The 17,235-nt window shown below is 39.7% G+C and overlaps 1 protein-coding gene across 3 annotated transcripts in view; it reads right to left on the bottom strand.

The window, feature by feature from the left end:
* The window catches only part of adamts18 (ADAM metallopeptidase with thrombospondin type 1 motif, 18), a 62,430-nt gene extending 45,863 nt beyond the window's left edge, over positions 1-16,567 (bottom strand). Inside the window, exons 1-3 of one of the 3 annotated variants that reach the window (XM_055207793.2) lie at positions 16,111-16,567; positions 15,955-16,018; positions 14,740-15,059 (exon numbers count right to left, since the gene is read on the bottom strand). In XM_055207793.2, the coding sequence (XP_055063768.2) occupies positions 14,740-15,059; positions 15,955-16,018; positions 16,111-16,212 (486 nt within the window). In that variant the 5' untranslated portion in view covers positions 16,213-16,567. Of the gene's footprint in view, positions 1-14,739; positions 15,060-15,954; positions 16,019-16,110 lie in introns of those variants that run through there. The other 2 variants (XM_055207785.2, XM_055207802.2) reach the window with 2 other exon arrangements.
* Between the last annotated feature and the right edge of the window lie 668 nt (positions 16,568-17,235).

Here is a 17,235-nt window from a genome sequence, read left to right as displayed (position 1 = left end):
CATTCTGTCTGGCTTTGGAATTCAACCCTAATCCCAGCCTCCAAGTGCAGGCAAATCCTTACAGAATAGTTGTGTATTCGGTCAATGATTTAACCCCCTTCTGTTCTTTACACCCCTGACCGTTTGATCCTGCCTGGGCGACCCCTCCCACTTTGCAGGTGGCAAAGTAAACACGGGCACTCCCAGGGCTGAGGCGGTGCCCACTAAATCACATGCTGTGAAAACAGCGGTAGACCATCGCAAGTTGACGCAATTATCTGGGGCATCTGCTCACAGAGTTAAGCTCAGGGCAACAGGGCCAATGAGCTCCATCCAGACCGCAGTGCCAAGAGCTCTGGATGTGCCAGACAAAACCAACAAACGCAACCGCAGCTGATTCAGATTGGATCGGGTGCAATGCTGAGGATGTATAGCTCTGAAAAAATTAGCAGGCTCAGTATGATTTGTTATAATCATAATTAAGTCAAAAGAAAATGTGAACTTCTGAGTTTAGGCCTTGATTCACACTAAATGATTATGTAATTATTTATGATTTTTTCCTGTCCCGTTGAACTGCAGTGGCTACTTTGAATAAGCTATTTACATGCCTTTATTTCAGATCTCTCTTTCATTCACCATGTGCTTGTGTGTCTGTTTGTGTCATGCAGAAGTGTGATACACTGTGAACCTAAAATCTACAACATCAAACATACATGCAGACACACACACACATACACTAAGCACAGGCTAACGTCTGCTGCAAGGTACCAAAAATGGGCACTATGTAATTTCACTTTATTTAAATAACAGGGTTAACTTTTTTGATGATAATAGCCCTATTATTACTGAATCATCCTATTATTAACATATGGAATTAGAGCGTAGTTTTGCATTAAAACTATACTTACAACCAAAAACCAACACTATTGATAAACATTCTGCATTAGATGATAAAACACTACTTTCAAAAATAATTTGACAACCCCGGCACTTTGATGTGGGTTTGCGCACATATTTATAATGCAAACCATGCTGACAGATAAAATGTACAATTTTCTTCATTATTTTCTAGTTCTTCCCTTAGGAGAACATCAATCTAAAAATGTCTAGTTGGATTTGTGTGATTGTTGAAAAGTGTGTGGTAAGGTTTCATGCAAGTCTGAACAGTTTCTATTTTTTGTATCTGTGTATCTTGTGAATACTGTACTTATTGGCCAATTTATTCTGTTTCTATTCATAGTGTTTGCACTGGCTTGAGTCTCACAGCACCTTGAGCAAGGCACCTTAACCCCAATTGCTCCCCGGGCACTGTAAGGGGATGTGTGTTCACTACTCACTGAGATGGGTTAAATGCAGAGGTCACATTTCAAGTATGCATTCCATACTTGACAAACATGTCACTTTAGGAGTAGAGCAGGCAATAAACCTTAACTGACACAAAGCAAAAGAATTAAAGTAAGTGGTAATGGAAGATCAAAATGAACCTCAGTTGACTGACTACATAAGCTACCCGATTCCGAAGAGCTGCCAGATTTCCTTTTCTGAACAAAGCACATTAGCCAAGAAGAGCTTCCTGCAGTGAAGTCCTTCCCGTACAAGCCACCCCTCAAACATGCATTTAACCAACATCCTAAAAGGCCAATGCAAATGCCCTACAGTCCACTTTAAACAATTATAACACATGTACTCTATTTGTTTAAAAGACATACCAAACTTTACTGTCAAATATCTAACAACTCTGCCCAGCAGTTAGCAGATGTAGGTGCGTTGGTTTGATAATGGGTAAATGGATTCCATCTGGGACAGGTATTTTTTGTAATTTGGCAGCATGTCTAAGAACATGTGGTGTAAAAGTAGCTGGCTAAAAACATAAGAGAGAAAGGTAACTAAAGATAAAAAAGATTTGAAGAACAGCAGGGATCCTATTATCACAACATTGATTAGTCTATTTGTCACAGCCAATGATACTTAATGCAATCTATTGCCAAGTGGCACAATCACAAAAATGTATTTTAGAAAAACAGGAAATTCACACCGGATCTGACGCTTGACAGACTTTTCTGCACTACTTACAGTATGACTACAAAGTCAGGTAACAGCAAGTCTTTATGTAATAATGTGTAATATGAGATCACGTAATTATACATATGCACCCTTCTACAAAAAACAACTGACTACTCAAAGCCCATTACGCTCAAAGAAGGGACGAATTTTTCTGGTTTCCCATTCATGTGCCAGACATTTAGTTATCTCCTTCAAGGAACACTTGTAAGAGATGCAGATTAGAGGGCCACAGTCTGCCAGATAAACACGTTTCATTTTCACAGCAAAGACAAAAGCCGCCAGAGGTCTTTTAACTCTCGCTTCCCTCACTGAGACATGGAGATTAGTCACATTTTCAAAGGATTATCAGATGTGGGAATTAACTAATAAACCACGGTTCTTAAAGGTTGCTCCATGTAAAATTTAACCGTGGGGACCAGCTGTTTAATGTGCTTTCATAAGATCTTTGGTCTTTGACTATGGGTGCGCCCCTTCGTTAACCATACCCGAACCGTACCCGAGGACAATTGTCCTCACTCCCCCGCTAATCTGCACTCACACTTCACTTTCTGATGTGTACCCAATAGAGATGCTCCGATCAGCATTTTTGCGGCCGATCACCGATTACCGATCATCAAGATCATGATCTGCCGATCACCGATCAGTGCCGATCACAGAATGGCAGTGGAATGGGAATCTTTTATCTATAATCTAGCAGAGTTTGCACCATTTGTAGAAATGAAACTAACTATAAATTAGGTATATTATTGTTTAAATAGAGAATCAAATAAATAAGCACAACAAATATTTCTTCTTGCAAAGAGAAATGTAACATGCCTTTAAAAAGGTTTATGTCTCTTAAAAGTAATTCAAATAAAACACTTCACAGTCTTTACTGTATGAATTAAATATACACGCATTCGTATGAAGTACAACAGTTCTTCACTGATGAGCAGAGAGAATTTTATTGAGAGATGAATAAGAATACTGTAGCTTTAAGACGTGGGAGAGATCGTTCTCTTCACGTGCACTGATGACCGGCTGCTGTGTATGCGTGCAGCGGGTGTCCGCAAACAAGTGCAGCTGAGAGGAAAATGGAAGTTTAAACCTTCAAAACTTTAAAACGAATTCAAGTAATAAACTTTCGTCATGAGGATGCAATTGTCCGCGATAGTTATGTGTTGTATACTCTGTTTGATAGGAATGTGAAGACGCATCGCGCTGAGGACCGGAGCGCGTCCTCATAGAAAATACGCATATCTCTGTAAAGCCAGAGAGAGAAATCCAAATGTGCACGTAACACATGAGCAACGGGTTACAAAATGCGTGCACTGTGTAAAATGGTCTCTAATTGCAGCCGCATCAGGAACGCTATGATGACAAAAGTAAACAGAAAGATCTGCTCATGAGATCGGCAAATTTAGCGAGTGCCGATCGCGTCATTTAATGCCGTTATCGGCCGATTACGATCGGCGGCCGATCGATCGGAGCATCCCTAGTACCCAAGTACGTCATTAGAAGATGCGAGTATTTTGAAGAACTCAACTGAAAGAATGAATATTACTTTATTGCTTATTAGGTGTGTTTAAAATCATGTGCGCTGTGCAGATCGTTTGGCATATGACATTAATAACCACAAGAGAGATTTTTACTTCAGGACGACGCTGGGTTTTAATGTTAGGCCAACGTTGGGTTCTGACGTCTGGCCTACAATGGGTTCTGACGTCTGGCTGATGTTGGTTTTTGATGTCAGCCCGACATTGGGTTTTAATGTGAGTTGGTTGTTAGGTTTCGACATCAGGCTGACATTTGGGTTTTGACGTCAGCATGATGTTGGGTTTTGAGGACCAGCCAATACTCCAATCACTCTCGAGCTGCTGTAATGTCATAAACCAATCGCTACCCAGCGTCACGAAATGACGTTCCTATAATCACGTAATAGTTTGTGATACTGTCACAAATTTACGCGTTTTTCGTGAACGGATTACGTATTTTTGTTTATGTGTCATTGTCACCTATTGGTTACTCAATTGTTTTTTTTCCTATTTTCAAACCCTTGTTGCTTCGGTTTAGGGTTAAATTTGGTGATTAGCCTTGCGTTAGGGTTAGAGTTGGGTTTGGGTAAGGATGTCATTTTATGTAAATCTAACCCTAAAGCAAAGCAACAATGAGAAAATAGGACAACACATGGTAACGACAGAGGGAAACAACACATGGTAACGACAGAGGAAAACGACACATAGTCATGACGCAAGCTGCATTGACACAGCAAGACGACACAGTCAAACAACAAGGAAAGACGACAGGAGTAAGTTGAGTTGACACACACAAAAGTTGAGTCATGTAGGCAAACACATAGACATAGACAATAAACAGACATATAGACATGGAAGACAACACATAGCAAAGACAGACAGACATTGACACAGACTGTAAACAGACAAATAGACATGGAAAACGACACATAGCATAGACAGACAGACATGGACACAGACAGTAAACAGACACACAGACATGGAAGACGACACATAGCATACACAGATAGCATGTCAACTTAATTTTGGCACAAAAGGAACCCCATATATTGGCATTTGATTCTTGGAGGGAGCTCCAGTCAGCGCTGGGTATAAAAACAGACCTCGAGCTGGCTTTCTTTTTACTGCAAAGGTAAGACATAGTTACAGGGCATCTGTAATATATTATTTTATTGTTTTTGTGATGAAATGCTAACAATAGCATGTAGCACAGGACCGTTTCAAAAGTTACTTTCTTATATGAATTATCTTTATTCAGAGCACGAGTGCATTAAGATTGTGAGTGTCGGGAGTGTGTTTTACAGTGTCGTGTTACAAAACTTTTAGAAGTAGACTTCTGTTGAAAATATAAAGTAGCACTGCAACATTTTTCAAAAATATGGTCTGTCAAACAATAACCTTACAGTACTGTAACTTTTCTTACATTTGTAAACATGCTGGTGATTCTCAATGAGCTGTCTGTGGTTGTTGTGGTCGTGCTCATACGAGTGTGCCCACCAAGAACGAGCATGAGACTGGCTGCAGTTTCTATAACGGCCACTGGTGTCAGTAACGGTTAGAAATTTCTGAACCTACGTAGAGCTCCTTTAAAGGAACAGTATGTAGGATTGTGGCCGAAACTGGTATTGCAATCACAAAACTTGTGGCTAAAACTGGTACTGCAATCACCCAACTGGTGGCCAATACACAAAATGACAACATAAACATCAGTTGAGGGCTGCAACTCCACTTTTTAAATGACAATATCCTGTCCAGACCACTGTTGTCAGTGTTATAAGTATTTGAAATGAAAATTTTTTGTTAATGTCTAGTGACATATCAGAGCTATTTTATGATTAATTGATATAAATTTCTTACATACTGTTCCTTTAAGTATCCAGCACCCTGATACTGTGTGGAGCTATCACCCTAGCCAAACGAACCGTACTTTGGGGTCAAACATACTCGTTTACATTACCATTTACATAATGTGAGTACACCCTAGTCTCTTTGTGTGTCCTCAGCACAAGTATGGAAAATCATTTATTTCCTTGCTCTGTCCATGAAACATAATTAGCATGTTTTTGTGTAAACTGCATGTGCTTTAAAAGCCTCCGACCAAGCTGGCATTATAATCTAGATGAGTAAGTGTTTACATGCCGTAAAGGTTAGAAGAGAGCGGTGAGAAACCAGAAGCTGCTTATTACCCAGCTTTAAAACACATCTGCATTCTGCCACCGGCTTGAGTCTGACCAGAGTGTCGACTCAGTGACTACTGTGGGGAATGTTTACACAGACAAATTAAGGACCTTGCAAGAACATTTGGGCCAAAAGCCATTTAGTAATTTTAACTCATTCTCTTTTTTTAAACTGACTGTTGTAACTGTGAATGTCTGAAGACACATTTCTGACATTTGCGGTTTAAAAGACAAGAAGTCAACTTCACATCAGCCACAAACTTAACATTACGATTGGCTCCAGTGTTCAGAGAGCATTTTACTTTCTGTTTTTTTTTTTTTTTTTTAAATAATGGCATCCTAATTAAGACAGGATGCTCAAGCACGAATTGATAAAAGTATAGTCTGAGTGCCAACCTGTGGAGGTGGGGGGACCATCGTGCTCGGGCACGGTTCAAGGCAACCATTCTTATGAGTGCGCCCTTAGGAACAGCCATTACTCAGTAACTATAATGAAACGAGGTATGTACATAAAGTTACATAAATATATTGTCTATATTATAATGTAAAGGTAATGGTAATGGAAATCATTAAAGGGGACAGAGAATGAAAAAACATTTTTACCTTGTCTTTGTTGAATAATGGTAGTCTACTCGCATTCACAAATATACAAAAAGTGCTAAACATGCTAAACATCTCAGTCTCAAAGAAATTCCTCTTTTAGAAATGTCCTCCAGAAAACGTCCCAATCTGACAAACTGATGCTTATGACATCACAGGCATCTCACTGCCCCTCCACTTTAAAATAATTGGCTACATTTTTTGAGTGGCAGCAAAGTCAGCCAATCAGTAATGAGATTGCAAGTTAAGCCTGTAGGGGGAGCCAAATTGGTGCAAAACCACTTGTTTATAATCCCCCACCCTAATAGAGCTATCTGAGAGAGGTTTTTAGGAAGCTTCTAAAGCATTACAGACCCAAACAAAAACAATTTTGTCTACATGTCACTAGGCATGGGCCGATTACCGGCTTCAAGGTATACCGAGGTTTTAAACAGTCAAGGTTTCAAAACCACTGAAATATTCTGTGATACCGTCTCCAAGGTATGAGCTGTGTTTATACAAAATTCATTAAATCATTAAGTCATGTGATTGATTTGATGTTTACATTTAATATACATTACAAAAATATTATATATTTTTTGAAAGCATATTATAATTTAAAGGCTTTAAATTTACCTGGCATTTAAAAAATAACACATTTTAGTGTTGCAATGGCAATACCGTAACACCGTGAAACCGTGATATTTTTGCTAAAGGTTATCATACCGCCAGAATCTTATACCGGCCCATGCCTACATGTCACATCACAGAACAAGGATAAATACCCCGTTCAATCATTCTATGTCACCTTTAACGTATTGTAGCGATGATGCAAGACTTTTGTAAGCACTGGGCAGGTAACTAAAGTTTTTATTTAGTTAACAAGGATGTGACCACTCATACACTGTGGCTAAATTATTTCATATCTATATCTCTTTTCTAAGGGAGGTTTGGGTGAATTCATTTTAAAACAGTAGCCTTTAGATTTCTTGATAAAGAAGTCTATTATTTATAGCATAGTCACATCATACTGGGTTGCTTAATGCCCATATATCTTCTAAGGCAACATTTAAGTGAAAATTACCTTCAAGTAACTTCTTTTGAACATAATACTTAGACAGCAGGTCCATTAATGGTCTTAATGTGAAGTGCACAAGAGACTAAATGGAAAATCGCTGGAATAAAAATTTCCAACCATTTAAATCTATAACAAAAGATGATAAAGTACTTCTCATCTTTAAACCAGCAAGAGCAAGCTCACAATGTCTTCCCATGGGTATGTTAGCTAACTGATTAAGGTATGTGACCTAAAAGATGAATCTACTGTCCAAGCCTCACATATCACACAGGTTAGTTATCAATTACAAAAAAAATTATTTTATCACCCCATTAATTCCAGAACGATGCATGATCTTGGCTAATTTAACCTTGAGAAATTAAATGCCACACACAAGTTGTACAAAATGAATTTTAAGGTCCTGATAATTTTTTATGGCTTGACAGTACTGGTGTGACAGCCACTTCTCCACTGGCCATTAGTTTTTGTCCTTACAGTAAGCGGGTAGAATGCTGTTACAGGGACCAGTCTGCCCTCTCTATCTCTCTTACTCTATCACAGGCCTTTTTCTCTGGCATCCTTAAGCAGCCTCTGCATCACTGTCACCACGGAGACCACCAGGGAATTGCCCCTGGCAACTCCCACAATGCTTACATGGCATAATACCCTGTGAATTATGAAAGGGAGAGTGGGAGACATTTGTAACTACAAAGGATGCCAGCATACAGGTATATTCACTCTGGTTTCAATTTGTCTGTCTGCCCCCCAAAACTCACACAGGTATAAATGTCCTACTCATCAACTGAGTGTTGTCTCATGTGATTGATTGACTGATTGGCTGAACCTGTTTTAGTAAGCTTTCGAACAGAAAGGTAGAAAGGATTACAAACTAATGCAAAGCATGCATCTGTAAGACTAAGTATCGCTAGCAGGGCCGGACCATCCTACAGGCGATACAGGCGGTCATATAGAGACCTCATTATTTACCATAAAAATCTCAGAAAAGGTGAAAACTGCTTGATGGTCCGTGGCCAGCGTGAATGACTCAAGGGACAGTTTGCGAAACTGTTTTAGCCTTGCCAATTTAATGTGAAGGAGAATGAATGCGAAGTTTTGTGTGCAAGCACATCCCAAGGACGCAGCCGGGAAGCAGTATTTCAGACTGCGCACAACTGATTCTCACTTAAGCATGCGCTTAAAGCGGACAAATTCACACAAAATTATGTCAAAATAATTCTTGTTTTGACAAGTACAGTAAAATACATATTAAGTGAAACAAAGCACATGTAATATGATGCCGACGTTGGGTTTTTACCTCAGGCAGACGTTGGGTTTTGATGCCAGCCCGGTCTTGGGCTTTGACGTCAGGCAGACGTTGGGTTTTGACAGCAGGCAGACGTTGGGTTTTGATGTCAGTCCGGTCTTGGGCTTTGACGTCAGGCAGACGTTGGGTTTTGATGTCAGTCCGGCCTTGGGTTTTGACGTGAGTTTGTTGTTAGGTTTTGACGTCAGGCCGACAATGGGTTTTGACATCAGCATGCTGTTGGGTTTTGTTGTCAGCATGACGCTAGGTTTTTATTTTAGGCCAACGTTGGGTTCTGACGTCTGGCCAACATTGGGTTTTGAAGTCAGGCCGATGTTGGGTTTTTACGTTACTCCAACGTTGCGTTTTTATGTCAGGCCAACGTTGGGTTTTGACATCAGCCCGATGCTGTGTTTTTACGTCACAACGACATTTGGTTTTGACGTCTGGGTGACTTGGGTTTGACATCAGGCAGACGTTGGGTTTTGACGTCAGCCCAGCCTTGGGTTTGATGTCAGCCCGATGCTGAGTTTTTGACGTAAGTTTTTTGTTAGAGGTTTTGACGTCAGCATGCTGTTGGGTTTTGACGTCTGGCAGACGTTGGGTTTTGAAGTCAGACCGCTTCTGGGTTTTTGACGTGATGCTGTTATGAGAGGTTTTGACGTCAGGCTGACATTGGGTTTTGATGTCAGCATGCTGTTGGGTTTTGATGTCAGTCCGACTTTGGATTTTTACGTCAGGTAGACCCTGGGTTTTTACATCAGGCCAACTTTGGGCTTTGACGTCAGTCCGACTTTGTGTTTTTACGTCAAGCCAAAGTTGCATTCTGACGTCCTGCAAACGTCTGGGTTTTTACGTCAGCCCGACGATGGGCTTTTACATCACAACAACGTTTGGTTTTGACGTCTGGGTGACTTTGGGTTTTGACGTTAGGCCGACGTTGGGTTTTTACGTCAGTCCGACGTACACTCCCAATAAGCCGGCCCTGATCACAATATTCAAGATGCAAATAGTCTTAGTAGCATGGTTAGAAAATCCTGACATCTACATGCAATGCCCCAGACCCCATTCACTTTCACATGGGTTCCAATACACACAGAGGTGTTTAATGTGACAGAGTTTTTCATTAAAGCAAAAACTCCTATTGCCAGTTAAATGATAGGAAAGGATAAGCACACATACATTTTTTTTTAAATATATAAATACAAGGGTCTACAGTCATATTATAAAGATTATCACAGAATAATCTATTAATAATGAATCTATTACATTATGAATAATCTGTGGTCATAGTTTATGACTACACTAATAGTAATAGTTGGAAGTCAGTCTCAAACTGGGGGGTCACCAACAGCACAAACCATACCATCATTATGACAGATGGAAATGCCAAAGCATTCTCACTATTTCCTGAATCACACAAGCACTGCTGATTCGCTCTCTATAGACTGTATATTGTAAGTCTCAGTCATTTTCTTCCACTGAAGTTTGAATGGCCTGGTGCTCCACGCTCACTGCAGTATATCCAGACAAGCTTTGAGTGCACTGACAGCTTTTCTCCTTTGCAGTCACAGTGAATTAGCATCAAAACTTTTCCTAAGTGCAATCCCACACGCTAGCGCATCAGCTTGAACCAGCAGGTCTGGTACTGAATAAACACAGCTGAAGTGCTTCAGCAGCAATTCACACACACCTCCGACTGCATCTCACACATTCACAGACAGTCTAGCACCCTGGACTATGGGCTGGGCTGTCCATAAAAGATAAAAGAAGACTCTTTGCTATCCAAAAAGGCTTCATGAACCCCCACAATTCCCGAAGACTCTGCCAGAAAGACAGAGAAAGTGGGAAACCTGCTCGGCAAAAGTCACAAACACCTCATAACATCTGTACATGGTGCATAATTGATTCAATTATTGCTCATTGTCTTTGTTTATACAGCTTACATGAGGTGTGTGATTTCTATGAAGACAATGCTTATGTATATCTCACATCATCTATCACTAGAATATTGATGGCTTGATATTTATGCAGTTTATTATGTATAACAGAAACATGTAAATAGGTCTGCTTAGGTGTATGAATGAGTTACCCAAATCAGAAATTATTTATTGTGTTCTTGAAATGAAATACTAACATGGCTGGAAAACATGGGTGAAAGTTTAACAACTAAACCAAAGGGGGGGTGGAAAAGGTCATGTCTGAGTTCAGCATGATTGGACATGTTTGGAAAAAGCTGAAATTCGGAAAAACATGTCTTAACCAGACGTGAATCGAATACGAGATGCAACAATCGTTTAAAAAAACACAGCCAATCAGAAGAGCATATCAACTCCTGCTGTCCTGCTCGCTCATAGAAAATGTATTTATTTTAATAAATTAAACAATTTTAACATTATTAAAAATAGAAACTGATACACAAACTTTATTGTGAAATACAGCTGTTTGTTGTGGTTATTTCTTAGGCTACTTTTGAAGTTTGAAACACCAATGACCATTAAAAACAACAATGACCATTAAAAACACCAATGACCATTAAAGAAAACTATGCTGATCGGTCTTCTGTGTTGATGCTCAGTAAAAATCCTTGATATGGGAAATATTTCTATTTAAAAAATATAAAAATGTATATAATGTGGAGGAGTTTCCTTGTTTTGGCATCTCAATCAAGTTAAACATCACGTAAAAGGAAATGGTTTTCATCTGTGTGATATACATGAGATAATTTACTGACAACATTTGTTATCTATGGCAATTTAGTCAATCCATTGTTACCTTAGCAAACAGTGTTTGCAAACATGCTGATTGTTAACAAACGATGTTGACTAACATGAACAGATAAAGAACTAGTGAAGTCAACTGCTTCATTACACCCTCAGAAACAATTTACAAGCGTTGTCACTGGGACGGTACCTTTTAAAAAAGGCCTAATATTTACCATTTTGGTATAGATATACATTTGAGGTACCATTATGCACCTTTTAGAAACAAAAGTGTACTTTTTGAAAAGGTGCTGCCCTTTGACAACTTTTGTACCTTTTTGTCTGAGAGTGTACCTACTTTAATAAATAAATGTGCATGCTGATCAGAGGATGAGTTAATACATTACACATTACACTTAGTTCAGCAATTTCGGAAACACTTTACAATAACAGTCTATGAACCGTAATGAACCAAGATCTAAATTAAGTCTTAGTTAAATATAAACTAATGATGAGTTAAGGCATGTACTACAAACTAATGAAGAGTCATTTACTACTAATTCATAAATGCATAACGTCCACCTTAGTTTTATACCTGTAAATTATTACACTAATGATGATTCTTTATTATTTTGTGATTAGGTCGTGCGGTTTCACAGACAGAGTTTATCCTACTACTAAACTAAAATTAATGTTTAAGCTGCCTTAACTTGTAATGAAACCTCTTAACATATGCAACACATTCTCACTTCCCAAGGCGTCAAAATCTGAAGCATGTTCAACCACCTTCAGCGTCAGTATGAAGACGCGAAGGGTGCCCCTATGCATCACTATATCGACGAAATGGGAACTCCGTTGCTTTCATGCTAATCCCTCAGCGTCGGATATAGACAAAAGGGAATCCCGGAAGGTGATACCGTCACGGTGATACCGTCACGTTATACGACGATCGGCAGGATCATGCCGCTTCTGGACGGTAACTACTAAATTTTTTTCCAATTTTTAAACCATTGTCGCCTGGGGTTGGGGCCAGACTTGGGGTTTGGATGTCAGTTTGTTTATACTTTTTGTCTTCTGATTTTTAAGCCACTGTTGCTTGAGGTTAGAGTTCGGGTTTGGGTTAGGATCTCTGTATTGGTTTATACTTTTTGTCTTCTGATTTTTAAACCATTGTTGCTTGGGGTTAGGGTTAGAGTTGGGTTAGGGTTAGGATGTAATTTTATGTAACAGAAAGTCGTTCTAACCCCAACCCCAAGCGACAATGGTAAAAAATTTGGAAAAAAATTTGAGTAGCTACCGTCCAGAAGCGGCATGATCCCGCCGACCGTCGCACAACGCGACGGCATCACCTTTTTTTGCAAAGTTTATTTGTAAAAACAATTTCAATTTCATAATATAACTAAGGCCTAGTCCTTTATTAATCTAAACCCTGTCTAGGAATCTGCCCCCACTAGTTTATATTTAAGTAAGAATTAATTTAGGTCTTAGTTCTATCATGGATTGTTATTATAAAGTGTAACCGCGATTTCACATCAAACTAATCTTTAACGCAAAATAACAATTTGTTTGTAACATGGTATAATGCAACATAGTAAAAGATTTTCCCTTAACAATGCATGTTTTATAATAGTCTTTCATTGTCATAATGCATCCGATTCTGGATGGTTTGGTGGCCCAGCCAGTCAAATTGCATCTGAAAGGCAGAATTGTACAATTCAAAGTGGGGTGGGCTTGAACTTGTCAACACCCATATGGAAGGCTGACCCAGAAAAAGCTGTGAAGGATGTGAATTTACTTATGCCTACAGGCTAGTAATGCAACTCTGAACTTGCACAGCCATGCGACCCAAAGTTTCATACGGTCGAAGTTCTGCCACTATTACCTCTAAACAGGAAACCACAGCCCACATCACACCGACTTTAGAAGCTCAACCTGTTATTTAAAATTGTGATGCTATCATAGATGTTGCCCACCTAGAGAATCTCCATATAAATGAATACACCAACTAATCCGCTGCATTGTGATCATCAGATTTGTTGTTTCAGGCTAGAAATGCACCAGGACGACTTAAAACCTCAGTACCAGAATTAAACGGGAGCAAAGTTCTTGTTTGATCAGGCAGTGAAATCTGAGGTCAGAGAATCCATTCGAAGCAAGTGATAATAGCAGCTGAAGGGCGCCGAGAGCACAGTAATTAAAAACTTAAATGAAGCAGGATTTAGAGAGTAAATCCCCCTCTTCCTGATTCAAAGGCCAAGACTGCCTGTTCTTCAATTAACAACAGAATCCCTCTCCATCTGGTATGCTGTACACTGTTTAACAGAGAGTAAGAGGACTAGACCAAGCAAATCAGGCTTTCATCCACTCAGTACCTTAATGGACAGGACTACCTTTGAATGTACTGGCTTTGGGCTTTTTTATCCACAGAAGCATTTATTTTACTTCTGCACTTGGGTTCTCACCACACATAACCTTTCTCTCTCACTCTCTCTCTCTATCTCTCCTCCTCGGCTTTTCACAACAGCTCAGCCGTGGGATGAATAGATTCTCATTTGTACTTAATCCAAAGCTCCTCATCCTGTGGAGATGACATGGAAGGGTTAAAGTCCTCCGTGACTCGTTCTTTCTCATTCCAACAAAGAACGGGAAAAGAAAGTGAGGGTGAAAGAGAAAGTAAGACCCCTTTTTACTTGGACATATCCCTTTTCCTCTTTACATTTAAGCACAAAATCCAAAAGGACACGAAGGTCCTGTTTGGTGTCCTGTATATGTAAAATAGGGGCATCATTAGACTGCTGGGAGAATCACCTATAGCTTGGGCCATCCTTTAGAAAAGTTCTTTTAAAAGATGGGGGAGTAGATCAAAGAGTACCAGGAGTCTATTCAAATTCAATTGCTTCCAAATCACATTGTGTTGTCACACCATCTTGAAAGAATGGGTCACTGCTGTTTTATTGTGGAGAAGCTAGCACTAATGAAAAGGACAATGCAAAGATTAGCACTGCCAGCCAAGTGCCTGAATCCTCACTGCGTCTATAATTGTAAGGAACAAGGGAGACAGGAAGGCAGAACTCTGGATATGGTTTTACAGTAGTCTACCATCCAAGGTGAGACATGTGATCCTCTCTATAGAAAAACAGTGAGATCAAGATTTGTCAAGCAGAGCTTGACGCTCCAGCATGTCTCCGCTTCGGTTTACTTTAGAGCTCCAGTGAACCTGTTTACCCATTTTCAGACATATACGCTGGGTGTGTGTGTGTGTGTTTTATCAGTACAACTTTAGTGCAGCAATGTTTGCTATCCATTACACCAATCGAAAACCAGAAAATACATTTTTAAGAGAGATTATAGAAGTAACACTTACCAGGCCTGTGCAGGTGGATATGGCCACAGAGGACTCTGAATGGTTGCGTATGGAACCTTGGTATAGACATTTATGAATAGCAGGGTCAGGGATTGCTGTGTTGATGCCCTCTGCACCCAGTGTTTGTATAGTAAACCCATCAGCCAGCACACGCGACGGCTGCAGATCTAGCTGTAAGTCCTTTCCGAATGCAGAAACGTGATAGTGCACTTGACCACCAGCTTCAGACAGGGATCTCCTGCTCCGACTTTGCCTTGACACATCATGAGAAATGTAGCTGCCGAGTGAGTCTACTTCCACTGGTGTTGCAATATCATAATCTGGGGACAACACAATGTAAAATGTCAGAGTCTGCATGTTCCTGTAGCTCAGTTAGTAGAGCATTGCCTTAGCAGCGCAAAGGGTTAAGGGTTTGATTTCCAGAAAACACACAAAGTGATAATAAATGTATAGCTTGAATTCACTATGAAGTCAATTTGGGTAAAACTATCTGCCAAATGCATTAATGTTAATAGTTTGCCAGTTAAATATTTTGACACAACTACTCATGTACTATTACTAATTTTTTACCTATTAAAATAACAGTAAAGTTATTACACTCCAGAAAAAAATACACTGAACAAATGAAAGTTATGCATATGCAGTCAAAAAGTCACTGATATATGATAATAAGGGATAAATATATGTCTTCGTAATATAATTTATTAATGTTTTATAAACTGACTTTTTCATATTTATATCTGTCTGCTAAGCATATCTGAATATGTAAGCAAAACGGTTCTAACATCAGAAAAAAATATATTTTTGTCCATTTCAAAGAAAATGTGTCCACATTTATGTTTGGGTTAATATAAAACAGATGAAAATAAATAAATAAATAAATAGGAAAAAGAACTATAATTTGCTCTGGTGGCAGCTATAATTAATGCCTTTAATGCGCACATCCATACAGTACATATGCGCAATCACAGGGAAAGGATACTTACAAGCTGGAAGTACATTTATATCATAAACTTTTTGTGTAGCATGCTTTATGGAGGTATTTATAGATGTCTGGTTACAGGTATGCTTCAGGGCAAAACAGGTAAGAGAAACAGTTTGCCAAATTATACAGCAACTTTTCACCAGCAAGTTAGTAAGTCCCAGCAACACAAACTCGCTTGTCATCGTTCAGAAAATAGATAAAAAATAACGTCAATGCGTTAAGACACAGACCGTGATAGAGACCCCCGGTGACACCGCTTAATGACACAGACTGAAGGCAACACAACAGCAGAGCCTGCAAAATCACAGCAAACATCAACTTGTGAATAATAACCAAACGAGAGTATTATACATCTAATAAACGAATGATTTCAGCATGTCACCTGCCTTGACAAAGTTCCCAAACGACACGCTGGCCAGCAATCTCATTGACGTGCTGTTCACAAGCGGGACCTGTAAAGTCCAGAGCAATAAAACAATGCAATCCATATGGACATGCGTGCACCTTTCCTGTTACCTCTTCAAAAACTGGCACTGGAACAATCCGCAAATCCATGCAATGCAATAAACGATCATTGCTAATTGTTTTATGTGCACTTTCCCTCAAGTAAAATCCACCGGGTGCATCAGGGCGAAGCAGCCCGCTCGTGTTCGCGAGTACAGGTAGCGTCCGGGAGCGCGCTGGTGAATGCTGAGCAATGACAGTCAGCGAGTGCGTGTGCGCGTGTGTGTGTGTGTGCGCGTGTGTATACTACAAGGCGATAGTGGCACCGGCTGATGGGCAAAAGGTGGGGGTTGGATTTCCACCAATAAGCGACGAGCATCTGCGGGCGATTTAGGGTATCAGCGCTCATCACTGTCGGACAAACAGATGAGCGCAGGCACAGAGATCACAGAGTTCATTGAAATGAGAAACACTCTTTAAACGAATGGCCAGCTCGAGCAAGTAAACACACGCTGTGGAGAAAGTTTATCTGTTCGATCTAAAACTGAAGAGTTGTGAATGGGCTGAGGGGTGATTTATGATACTGTACGCTGTACTGTATAATGAAGCGCGTTCACGTCAGGTCTTGTTTCAAATATTCTGCTGTCATTAACGTGTTCAGCAAAAGCTCAGCTCGTGTTTAGTGAGGCTTGGGGTATAATACATGTAGGCTACAGATACAGAAGCTCCTAAGTGTTTGCTGGAATAGTTTATGACATCTATACTTTGTTTTAACACTATCCAAATAAGAGTTTCTCCTCCCTACATGAGATGAGATAACCAGAGAGAGGACAGCTGTTAGTGACCACTACACATCGGCTCCAAAGTCCTATCACGAGAAAAGCTCTGTCTACTGATGTGTGAATGTGAGCGTTACAGTAGCCTACAGATTTGTATGTTTGTTTTTACTGCTTGCTGATTTATTAAAGGATCTCTTACTTGATTTTTTAAACGTTCCTATAAAGGAGGGTTTGAGCCAAAGCACTAAATAACAATTTAAAGAGCTTTCTGATTAAAAGCATCTTAAA

This window comes from Misgurnus anguillicaudatus, chromosome 21 (assembly GCF_027580225.2).
Source record: "Misgurnus anguillicaudatus chromosome 21, ASM2758022v2, whole genome shotgun sequence".
Taxonomy (NCBI): Eukaryota; Metazoa; Chordata; class Actinopteri; order Cypriniformes; family Cobitidae; genus Misgurnus; species Misgurnus anguillicaudatus.
Note: the sequence above shows the minus strand (reverse complement) of the source record. Positions and strands in the feature narration are given on the sequence as shown.